The sequence below is a fragment of the Salmo trutta genome, chromosome 2 (genome assembly GCF_901001165.1).
Source record: "Salmo trutta chromosome 2, fSalTru1.1, whole genome shotgun sequence".
NCBI classification, from domain to species: domain Eukaryota; kingdom Metazoa; phylum Chordata; class Actinopteri; order Salmoniformes; family Salmonidae; genus Salmo; species Salmo trutta.
Window position 1 is genome coordinate 57,549,351 of NC_042958.1, and position 12,626 is coordinate 57,561,976.

General features: G+C 41.9%; 1 protein-coding gene across 2 annotated transcripts in view; it reads left to right on the top strand.

The window, feature by feature from the left end:
* The first annotated feature begins 562 nt into the window (after nt 1–562).
* LOC115158385 (ETS translocation variant 4-like) overlaps nt 563–12,626 on the top strand; it is a 29,258-nt gene continuing 17,194 nt past the window's right edge. Inside the window, exons 1-5 of one of the 2 annotated variants that reach the window (XM_029707258.1) lie at nt 563–742; nt 1,308–1,415; nt 2,069–2,159; nt 2,484–2,531; nt 7,770–7,823. In XM_029707258.1, the coding sequence (XP_029563118.1) occupies nt 1,359–1,415; nt 2,069–2,159; nt 2,484–2,531; nt 7,770–7,823 (250 nt within the window). In that variant the 5' untranslated portion in view covers nt 563–742; nt 1,308–1,358. Of the gene's footprint in view, nt 743–1,240; nt 1,416–2,068; nt 2,160–2,483; nt 2,532–7,769; nt 7,824–12,626 lie in introns of those variants that run through there. The other variant, XM_029707248.1, reaches the window with a different exon arrangement.

Genomic DNA, 12,626 nt, shown 5'->3' on the forward strand with positions numbered 1-12,626 from the left:
TAATTTGTTTATCATCATAAAACATAATAACGAGATACTAACCTTTTCCCTCAGTTTGTTTTCTTTAAAAGCTACCTGTGACATTTCATGTGATTTATATTCAAAGGGTGTTTCAAATAGCCAGCCTCTGACTCAGTCAGTGAACAAAGTAATTGCTAGTTGTACATTACATAAAACATGTTATTTAGTCATTATAAGTGAGGAGAAGAAGTGTAAGAAGGTAAACAAACTAACTTATTTGACAGAGTCTGGGCAGGCAGGGAAAAACAAGTTGGGACATTCAAGCTAGGGAAGGTTTTTATGAATGGACGTTTTTTTTCTAACTTTCCCCCTCTCTGGCTTTGTGAATGAAAAACAACTGGAAAATCTAGTATAAAGACTCTTTGAGTCCCAAACTCTGATTGGCTACTGCTTTTCTAACTCCGCCCATGGTTGCTAGGGACCCGGACAGTCTCATAGCGGATTGGTTCAAAGAGGGAGCCTAGATTTCATTCATAAGTCAGGTCATTCATTAAGACAAAGGAAGAAATTCGAGCCCTTGAAAGAGGAAATCCACGAATCAGCAAGTCATTTGGCCAAGCGAGCGTCAGAGAGCAAGAAAAGCAAGTCTACGTAGTCAAAATCAACACTCAAGTTTGGAAAAGAATTGACAACAACAGTGTTTTTTGGGGCATTACTGTCCCATGCTTATAACACACGCATTAAGCGTTCAATGTTCTTATTGTTGACTATTATAAGCAAGGTGAGGTTAAAGCAGTTATTTAGTTGCCCTCTGTAGCCCATACAGTTGAGACGCGACGTCTGTTCCTTTTCACATTATCCACGGTTCCATTTTCTCTCTGGGCATTGATGGAGCCTAAATAGAAAGTATAGGCCTATACTTTTTAGTAAGAAAAGCCTATACAATTTGTCTATTGTAGTTTTATAAGTGCATGTCCTATAAAATCACAATTTATTGGTTTGCCTGACAATTTTACAACTGCACATTCTACATGATTATTCTATTTAACCTACATAAAAACCTAGATGAGCCACATTTCAAATAACATTTTATAACTATAAAAGAGCAAATGGCACATTGCATAGGCTTGTTTATTGAGTTAATTTTGTGCGGTATCTGATGACTGTCTATCGCGAACCACAGACTACAGTCAGGCTAGCGGTAAAGGTGGCACCAGCCCGCTGGGTAATCGCTCGCCATAGCTTCCCCTCTGTGCATTTTTTTGTGAATGGAGCTCATTATGTATGCAGCTTTCTCCCAGCTCCATTCACAACTATCGCTCCCCCTTGTCCCTCTCTCCCTGCAGGCTGCGTGGATCACATTCAACTCAGCCTAAATGATCACAAACGGTTAACGGATGGATTATAAGATGGATGGATATTTGGACCAGCAAGTGCCTTACACTTTAGCAAATGTACGTATGTATAAAGTCATGTATTCTTTTAGTGCTTTACTCAGTTTTAGGACTTGGCTACCGGGCTTTCTCTTTCGATCGCCCGTTGCATGCGATTTGTTTGAAGCAACTATGTGCGCGATGAAAACTATTTTCAGTTCGGTTCTAAACTATCAAAAGGTCTGCACATTTTTTTTTACTAAATAATATAAATTACAGCTTTTATTTTACACTGTTTATTAACATATTTCTTGTCTCTAGACAGGAGATGTTGACAGTGTAACACCGAAAATGGGCTAACATTTTGAGAGGGCAAATGGAACGATAAAAGCCGCGTTTGAGTTGCAACACTATTGCAATTCACAGAGACAACCAGCATTGTTTTTCTGTTGTGGTATAATTTTTTTTAGTCTGGAATGATAAGAAAAAAATTAAAACACAGAAAGTTACAACTATAATGATAATAATTAGGCTACTGATAATAAGAAAATAATAGCCTTGTAATATCCAAATTATAATGTAATATGTACTTATTTTAGTATTTATAGCCATATTGCCTAATTAACTAAACCAATTAGTGACAGTGGGCATGTTCTATGTAGCTTGTGACATCAAAGGGTGTACTACATGTTTGACTGTATTTTCCACTTCTGTAATATTTCTGATGCTTGCAGAAGTCACAAGGAAATGGACCCCTAAATAGACTGTTGATGGCAGCGAAAAGGAAATACATGGACACGGAATTACCCCCTCAGGAATCTGAAGGTAAAGTTAGAACTCCAAAGGAAGCTCGCAATGGCCTAAAGCCCCCTTTGCGTGACACGTTTACCTCGTCAATGCTTTGCTTACCAATCCGGCAAGCAGATATATCACTTCTACTTATGGATTGATATATATGTCTTAACTTGTCTTAACCTGAACTAGCTGACATGACATGTGCTTAATGATCTTTGATCTTGTTGTTCTGTTGTATTCATGTGTGTGTGTGTGTGTGTGTGTGTGTGTGTGTGTGTGTGTGTGTGTGTGTGTGTGTGTGTGTGTGTGTGTGTGTGTGTGTGTGTGTGTGTGTGTGTGTGTGTGTGTTTTTAGACCTCTTTCAGGATTTAAGCCAGCTTCAGGAGACATGGCTCACTGAAGGTAATGTGTTTTTTTTTATTATTAATTGTGTATGTTTCAGTGGCATTGGCAGTGATGAAAACATATGAGTGGTTTGGCAAAATACCAACATAAACGGGGGAAATGTCAGCAATATTTCTACACGCAAGATACTATGTTAAAATATGCATTTGATCTATTGAACATTAGTCGTATTGATACCCTGGTTGGACCAGCTTTGGCCAGACAGATATGAACATGGAAATGGTCCATAACAAAGTCTATTGATATAGTTGTGTGTGTGAGTGGGTTTGATCCCAATTGCTCAGTTAATGACTTCTTGGTTGATGAGAACACTTGGATCAAATACTTAAACTATGCTTATAAATCTGTCATACCACCACTAAGCAGCAATGGCTTCAAACAATTATTGGTCATGATAGAGCTCATTTCTCCAGAAGTATATTTATTCAATGATTCATTCAATTTCGACAGATGTATTAATGTAGAGTGGGACTGAAATAATCTACAGTATGATAATTACAATGAATTGGTATATTAGTTATGTGTACCAAATAGTCATCAGGAACCAGGAAAGGCCTAATATTGTGTGCTAGACAGGCAGTACACAGGGTAAAGTACCAAGACTTTGTTTCTTAAAGTAAGACGAGGATGTTTAGGAAGTGTAGAAACGCTCGGGGAGTTAAAACATGCTGATGCAATACACATGGCCATTAGTGACAGAGAAAAAAGTCCTTTGTGAACATAGACAGGACATGATTAGCTGTAAACATGCCCTATTTTGGCCATGCTGGCATGTAGTATGCTTGCGTGCCAATACGACCAGCCAATACAAACAAGCAGCATGTTAAGCCTCTGTCCCTCAACACACATAGCGATGAAATGGACCCAGGCAGGCAGCAGCAATTGACAGCAGTGTGGAGTTTAAAAGTACAACGTGACGTACGCTCTGAAGAAGCAATTATATGTTAAGACGGGACAACAAAACCGAGGAATGACTCACGCTTGTTTGGTAATGTTTGGTAAATCTGGGGCCCAGAAGTGGCAAGGCAATATGTAGTGTGTTAGCAATCTCTAAACCAGAAATGCAGCCGGCTACAAAATGTTTGCCATCTTGAACCAGCCAAATTGATACCCTGTGATTTAGAGCAGACCTGGGTCAAATATATGCTGGAACTGTGCTGGAAAGGTCAACGTGAAAAGAAAATACCCAGGGCAACACAGTATGGTTCGGGTCAGCACGGTAGTGTGAAAAAGGTCAAATGGGCCTCCCTCTTAAGAAAAACTACTGTTTATGAAGCCCGGCAAACAATTCTCTCACTGTATCTCGGCCTAGGTGCCTATTCTCATGCAGCGTCAAACTGGCAAGTTCACACCACCACGCTCCGCAGACAAAGACAAAGCCAACACCAATAAAAGGGACAACAATGAGAACCACTCCGAAGTCTGATCCCTTTGATGGACATTTTATTTGAATTCAGTCAGCCATAAAGGTAACATGCATAGCAGTAGATATGGGGTGCTGTTGAACTGCATTAAGAGATTGGCTAGAAGAAGAGGGTCTCTGGGCCAAAGAGAGAATTAAAAAGCCGAGCTGCCTGGGTGGAGGTTGGTGGTGTAACTAACAATGTGTTTTTTAACCCTAAATAATATATTGTTTTGAGCTCTTCTGGCAGAACTCCTCTTTCCTTCTACATTAATTACAGGCCTGTCGTTGTGACTGATTGTGGTTACAAGGGATTCACCCGCGTAGCAGGAGGGAGTTTTCTGCTACAGAGAGCGGAGAAAGGGAGATGGGAGACAGGAAAGTTGAGAGAGAGCGAGTTCAGGAGCTTGTCTCGTCTTGTCGTTTTCCTTTACGTTTATGACTGAAAGTTCTGCGATCTTCTCAGGATCTCCCATTGAGAAAAAAAAGTCATTCAAGGTGTCTGGAAGAAAAAAGGGAAACATGCATCTGTGCTCATATAAACACACTTTCTGTCTTGTGCTGACTTGCATCTCAAAGACTTTTGACGAGGTGTTCCTGGAAGCAAATCGGATACACACGCGCGCTCACGCATTCACGCGCACACACACACTCTCCCTCTGTCTGCCTAAGCACAGAGGTTGTGCTCTTGTCTACGAGCCAGTCGCACTGACGCTCAGACATCCTTAATGGGGGTTTTTCTCTTCCCTTTCTGAGCTCGATCCAACGTGTTCCATTTTAGACATGTTGAAACTAGTGGAAATGATTTATTGTTTGGTCTGGTGGACTAAATATTGGCCTCTGCTCTTTCTCATAAAACAGCTTTATCCCTCTCCTTAGGGCAAAAGACTGCAAAGTTAAAAGGGGGTAATAGTATTACCGTATAGCAACAAGGCACAGTATTATATAAGAAATCAATGTAATTTATCTGAACATGCTCCAAGACGCCATCATCCGGTTTCCTCCTCACAGGAAGCGGGGAAGAAATACGTGAAAGTGGATTTTGAAGTTCTTATTTTCTCTTTTCACTCCGTTTTGGTTTCCAAGCTAGGTTTTATGGTCTGGTAGCTGGTGGATGAAGTGAGAGGGGACCTTTCGGATAGTTTGGGGTCTTTACTTGGCTGGGTGATGTCACAGACGCTGGCACTTACTCACTCTCTCTTTGTGGGTTCTATGGACTTGCTCTGTGTTTGAGGGAAAAAAGTGGAAGTCATTTTTCTTACACCGTAGTTTCAATTTGAGAGACTTTTTAATGTTCATTGTAAATTAAACTTCAGATTTGGTTTCCTATAATACTATACAATCGCATGTTCCTTATTCTGGTTATGTTAAACAATTTCAGAGTGGAGAGTGGATATGTGCTTCCCATGTGGTGGAAATTTGTTTTCACTGGCCATTATGGACAGATTGTTGTCTCAATATTTAATGATAACCATCAACTTTTCCTAAGTATACCGTTGCGTAAGTGCAAGACCAAATCAATGGAAAAAGCAGGAACCTTTCAAATTGGACTGATGCTAGTTGTAAGGGTTTCTAGCCCTGGCTGCAGGCGAGGTTTAGGGTTAGGCCATTCATGAATGAAATGTAGCGAATCAGATGCCATTGTGCTCATGCATGGCTCACTGGGTAAATTTGACCTTTTCACCCTTTTGGGTGTTGGCAGTCCACTAATCTGGCTTTCCTAACCTGTTTGTGTAGTTCAATGTCCAGTGCTTGGGAAGACAATTGATATCGGAAATGTATTTGGATCTGAACATCTTGGCAAACAGGATAGTACAATACTACCAAGCCCCGTTGCACCTGTACCCAATGGGCTGAGTTTGCATAAAGACAATTCAGAATGTTAGGGCCTTGATGGTAGGATCCGGTTCATTTAAATATAATATAAATTATAAGATTGTAAATTAAACTTACTCCAAGTTAAGATCTAGTATGAATGGATGAATATTTATTTCACCATGTCTAGTTTTTGGATTCATTTGGATAATTTCAGCTTTTTGTGATTGAATTATTCAACAAACATCACTCATTCTTACTAGATAGTGGCATTGTGACCAAGATCTAACTCTAAATAGTGCTAACCTAAACTTGTTCTCAGCTCCCCCAACTTCTCTCTCGGTTCCTCTTCCTCCTAACACCTCTAGCTTGACCTTTGAACGCACCTCAAAGCAGGTGACAAATTCCAGAACACTTTACTAGCCGCAGAGCATCTATATTGTCCAAGAACATCCTCCAGCTCCACAAACTGGGTGTAAGACCGAAAGTCTGATTTCCTTCCTTGTTTGAAATAGCCTGTTTAGTCTGTCTTTGCTCTGTGATGAAAAGCACACACAAACAAGTACACAAAATGCACACAATTTACATGTTACTGACATCTTCCTGACACAATCACAATCAGGTCAATGAGGGCTAAAGATATCTTTGTGGTTCTTTGGCCAGGGTTTGGACATGGGGGGAGGAAGGGAAGCCAGCTCCACCTCTGTATTTATCCATCTATCACCAGTTTGGTTCGATAGCTAGCCTACGTGAGTGACAGTAACCCTGTCTCCACTATAAGTGCACCTCTTAAGGTCCTAAATCACCCTGTGCTGCCATCGTTAGGCCTCAAGTCAGAGCACCGTCCATCATACCGAAAGACAGCTTCACAAGCCAGTCTGAAGTTATCAGAAGGGACCCTGAGATGTTCCTGGTCAGCTCATGTGGTCAGGAAAAGCTCCTGACCCTAGTTGAGATCAGTCCAGAGACAGAAGAAGAAGTGAAACACCCCACTCCCTCATTTTTTCTGGTTACATTAGTTAATGAACTAAGTAGGCCAGACCCAGCTGCTATCGCACTGGTGTCTATGGGAGAGCCACATGCTTAAGCAGATCGGCACTTACAATTTTTTCCAATGATAAACGGCCTGAGTAAACTATCTTCCTTTTCCACCATTTTTGATCAGACCAGAATAAAACACAGTCAATAATCACAGTTACGATGTTTGACTGAGGTCAAGGCATGACTTGAGGTTAAACCCTCGCGAGCTGCAGCTCAAAGGGTTAACTAATAAATCAGTGTTTGTGCCGTCAAGACGTTGAATACCACATGAAACAAGGAGCTAAGCTTCATTTCCCCCTTGACTATGTAGTGTTGACAAAATAATGGCACGCTGGAAAGTGTGGAGGTGAAGGTCGCTTGGCTGGACCCAGGTAGTGAGTCAAGTTTCATGGCTAAGGAGAGAGTCTGGCGAGGCCCAGCACCATGACCGCCAAGGCCCATGGACAGGGTGAGTCGAGCTTCCACACTGGCAAGGCTGTCAGACAGCATGAAGCACCAAGACTGGCTCAGTTAATAGGAAAATACGCAGGTTTAGACCTTACCGTGAAATGCTAACTTACAAGCCCTTAGCCAACAATGCAGTTCAAGAAATATAGTTAAGAAAATATTTACTAAATAAACTAAAGTAAAAAATAAAATGAAAAGTAACACAATAAAATAGCAATAACGAGGCTATATACAGGGGGTACCGAGTCAATGGGCGGGGGTACAGGTTAGTCAAGGTAATTTGTACATGTAGGTAGGGGTAAAGTGACTATGCATAGATAATAAACAGTGAGTAGCAGCAGTGTAAAAACAAAGATGGGGGGGGTCAATGTAAATAGTCAGACAGGCTAGCTAGCAGGCTAGTGTAGTGCTCACTGTCTAGGTAAATTGTAGACCACCAAGGCTAGCTATGGTAGGTTAACTGATAGGCTTAGCATTCTGCTCAAACCATGACATGACGCTAACGGTTTCTCTTTCTTTTCTGATTTCAGCTCAAGTGCCTGACAGTGACGAGCAGTTTGTTCCTGATTTTCACACCGAAAACTGTAAGTAAAGATTGCATTAGTCTAAATTCTAAGAATTCTGTGTTTGCGTGTATGTGTGTGTTTGTTTAGTGTGTGTGTGTGTGTGTGTGTGTGTGTGTGTGTGTGTGTGTGTGTGTGTGTGTGTGTGTGTGTGTGTGTGTGTGTGTGTGTGTGTGTGTGTGTGTGTGTGTGTGAGAGAGAGATAGAGAGAGAGAGAGAACTCCGAAACGGGGTCAGCATTGGGTTGTGAAACTGCTTGAAGCTTGGGTGGAGCTACTGTATTTGTCGAAGTCACATTAATCTTTGCCTGGGAAAAAGCATTTCCGAGACATAAACTTAATACATGACCTACTCATCATGGGTGAATGTGGATGCTACTATTGTCCTCCTCTATCCATTTGCATGGTTTTGAAAAGCTGAATGGATTAGCCCAGGAAACCAGTAAAAGATCATTCAGAGTCCAGGTACAAAGACTCCCTTTTGTGTATGTCTGAGGTGTAAGAGGGGAAAGCAAATTCCTATACTACACAACTGCGCGGCTGCTATTTGAATGGGTTTCCCTTTTTGTTGTGTGTTTAAACAATGACGATTCAGAGTAGGGGAGTGTGCGCTTTGCAAACAGCGTCCTCTGTGCCTTTTTTATTCAAACTCATTCATAGACTTATGGGTGAGTTCATACAATATGACGAATGGGAAATAATATATTTAACAGCAAATTTGACCAAACTTAACATAGCAATTTTGATGGGTTAAGTCTTAACTTGAACATTTTTTGAATATAATTTAAACATGAAAATAAATCAGAAGTTTTATTGTGTGAATTTTAAACTTAGCAATTGAGTTCCCCCTGGCCCCGTTCAAAACCCAACCGCTATTGTGGATAAACACTGTGCCATTTATCCTCAGTGACAACTCCTTAGTCCCAGTAACACATGCCCAGCGAAACATATTGTTCCTGTCTGTGGGCCAACAATGGTAACGAGGAAGTGGCGATGAACCCTAGAGTATGCAAGGGTCATGTCTACTTAACCCCGGGCCAGCCCAACCAATCGGCGGTCAGCCTGCTGCCCATGGTAGACCTTGGTATGCTCTGTAGGGTCAGTGGGGCTTCACTTTGACAGGGAGCTCACTTATACACAGTAGTCTGAGCCGAGACGGGCTCAGGTTGACAGACAGCGCTCCTGCTAGCACCTGCTGTTCACACTCAATGACCAGAAGACTCTCTACTCGACATGATTTGATGGGAAGCTCCAAGTTGACAGGCTGCCATAGACATAAAGATATTCTTCTACATGTTTGTGGTTGCGATTTGAAGTGAGTCTATTGAAGCCCCCAGCGGGTTTGATGAAGGCCTTATTTATTCCCACACCCGATTTTGCATTATTCCATCAAACCCCTCGCTCTTCAGCCTTGTAATATAGTTCTAAACAGGTGACAGGTGTTAGGGAAACTCAGAGTACAGAGCGTAAAGCCGGCAAACAAAGTCCTAATCCCTTGTGGCAAAAAATAATTGAAGCCGTATTGAAAAGGCGCCACAGAAAATCAAACATAGTTGTTTTCTGAGTCAGGTTGTTACCTGTATGGGTGTGGAAAACAGAGGGAGATAGAGGGAAAGAGAGAGAACGAGAGAGAGAGGGATGAGGGAAACAGAGCGCCAGACTTTGGGACACTCTGGAATGCTAGATTAAGGAGATGGGGGGGACAAGAAGTGATTGTGCAATACCTGCACATCTGGTGAATCTATGTAATCTCTTTCCCTTTTCTCTCAATAACAGCTAACAAGCATGCTCTGTCTCCAGAGTTCCACTGAGGGAAGGTTGTGTAAACACGTCGTTTGCCTCCTTACCAGTGGTGGGAAAAGTATTCAGTTGTCATACTCGAGTAAAAGTAAAGATACCTTAATAGAAAATGACTCATGTAAAAGTAAAAGTCACCCAGTAAAATACTACTTGAGTAAAAGTCTAAAAGTATCTGGTTTTAAATGTACTTAAGTACAGTGGTGGGAAAAGTACTAAATTGTCATATTTGAGTAAAAGTGCAAAGTTAAAGTAAATACTATACATAAAATTCCTTATGTTAAGCAAACCAGACGGCCCGATTTTCTTTTTTTAATTTACGGACAGCCAGGGGCACACTCCAACACTCAGACATCATTTAAAACACAGTATTTGTGTTTAGTGAGTCCTCCAGATCAGAGGCAGTATGGATGACAACATGTTTTATTGATAGGTGCGTGAACTGGACCACATTGCTGTCCTATCTGAGCATGTTAAATGTAACGAGTACTTTTTGGTGTCAGGGAAAATGTATGGAGTAAAAAGTACATTATTTTCTTTAGGAATGTAGTGGAGTAAAAGTAAAAGTTGTCAAAAATATAAGTAGTAAAGTACAGATACCCACAAAAGCTACTTAAGTAGTACCTTAAAGTATTTTTACAAAAAAGACTTTACACCACTGCTCTTTATCTCTGACCTATACTGTGTATTTTAGGGAGTTTCAAGATTTAATACAACACATGTTAGTCCCTTAACGTATGATTCACTGAACACCGTTAGGAAATGAAGTCAATGGTAAAATGGGGGGATGACGTTCAGCTCGTGATAGCTAAATGGGAGGGGAAGTGTTGTTGACTTTTGGGGGTTTGACAGAACTTTTGAAGGGGGTATCTGATCTGTAATGAGGCTGTTGGATAATGATAGTCCCTTTTGTTTTCAATCTATCTGCCTGCAGGAAGGGAACTCAGTCAAATGTAAATCAAATCTTCCACGCACTGAAAGTTTTCCCTAGATTCTACTTCTTTATATTTTTAGAATTGTCTGAGACCAAATATGCCATTGATAAATGGGTTGTTACTGAAATAAAAATAGTGTGGAAAGTAGTTCTTTATGTTCTGTTAGACGGAGAGCAGCCCAAGAGACATGTCCCATTCATATATTTTCTCCTGTAAGTAAGAGGAAGCTTCTCCCCCTCTCCCTTAGTCTTCATTCATAAAAATGTGCTACAGTACTGTTACCCCGTTTTGTGACCCCCCTCTCTTTGAGTGGATTCTCTGACCCCTCCCTCTTCCTGTCTCTGTACAAACTAAGCTGAATTATAAATCTGGACACCTCTAGCCTCTCTCTCTCTCATTTTCACCCTTCTACCATTTTGCTTTCTCTACGTTGAGCGTTCCAAGATGTGAGCTAATCCAACTATTTCAGAGCTGTGTGGGCCGATTGTTTAGTTTTGGACCTTGTAGTAATTATATAGGAAGTCGTGGCTGTAGATGCCGTTCCAGTCCTTTAGAGAGAAAAGGGCCGACGGAGAGAGAGAACGAGAGAGACAGAAAGAGAGACAGAGAGAGAGAGTGCAGTTGAGTGCAAATGCCCACGACAGTTCGTCTCTTCGGTAGGAAGCGTTCTGCCTCGTCATGAATTTATGACCTTCTCTCTTGTTTGTGTTGTTGTGTTCCCCTGCTCGCTGGTTCACTCAGAGCTGGCCCAATCAGTCCCCATTTGGAGCAGAGGGACCATGAATTGGCGAGCTCCTACCTCTCTTTGCTCTCTCTCCAGTTGAACAAAAAGAAATATGCAGCTCAGTGTTCTCAACTTTCCAAAATACAGCCGCTATGCAACACGTCTGCTGAAACATCCAGGTGACTGACAGATATGCAGGGGTACCGTTCGCCCCCAGGGAGGACGATTCCTCTTCAATGTGTGTGTGTGTGTGTGCGCTCAAGTTTGTACGTACATGTGAGTACATGACTGAATGGGTCATTTCTCTCCAGAAACGCATGCATCCTGACCACCTACAGCCACACACTATGCACACGCGCACACAAAATGCACACACACACTTCAGCCCCACAGTTTTATGAATGGGCTGGTTGTGAGAGACTGGCTGAGGCAGCACATTGGGTTAAAGGGAGGGAATCTCCATTCATGAATTGGACGGCTGTTATTCTACTACCACCACAAAAAGAGAAGGCGAACACTTCAAATGCCTTCACTCTCTCCATTTGGTTTCTGCTAATGTTATCTTTCAGTTGAACATTCATCACAAAGGGATTCGATTTATTTTCCAAAAGTTGTTTTCCCTCTTATAATGCACCCAATGTTATAATATTATAATACTTTTCTAACTTACACAAAAATGGTCTTCCGTGGGTGATCTAAATGTTGTGCGTAGTGTGTCAGGGGAGAAGTGCATTTGCATGTTCAGGGAAAGGGAAGGGGGATTTGAGGAAGCTGTGCTTTAACGTTCTCCACAGCTGGAACGTTTTCTCTTTCTAAGACAAGAGCAGGGAAAACCAGGGTCAACAGATGCAGGCAGGCAGGCAGGCCTAAAAATAACAGACCAGGTTCCACGTTTAGCAATAATACACAGGAGCACGAGAAACCAGGAGATCACATCAACAAACCAAGCATGCCATCACTAAATAGCGTCAGAGTTAATTACCCTTGGTGACGCTATTGTTATGCTCATGACCGACAGCGAGGGATATCCCTAGATTCTGTCTCCGTGACATAGTTGGGTAATGTTCAGTAGGGAGAAAACGTTTTGCTCCGGTGTGTCTTACTAAACATGGCCGTGGTTGGCTCAGTTTTCCAACCGCCACATGTAACCTTAAGAGGGAATCATCGATGGTTGAGGCTGAGGTCTCGCTATTGCCATAGTGACTTGCTGACACAGGACAGGCCGTGTGTGGAGTGAGCCTAGTAGAGCTGTATTGATCCTAGCGAAGGATGGGGAGAGATAGATAGATAAAGATAAAGTGTAGATAAATCAGGAAAGTGGTGGTGGGGGTGGGGGGGTCACGCAGCACGCTTGCCTGTGCCTCGGGGC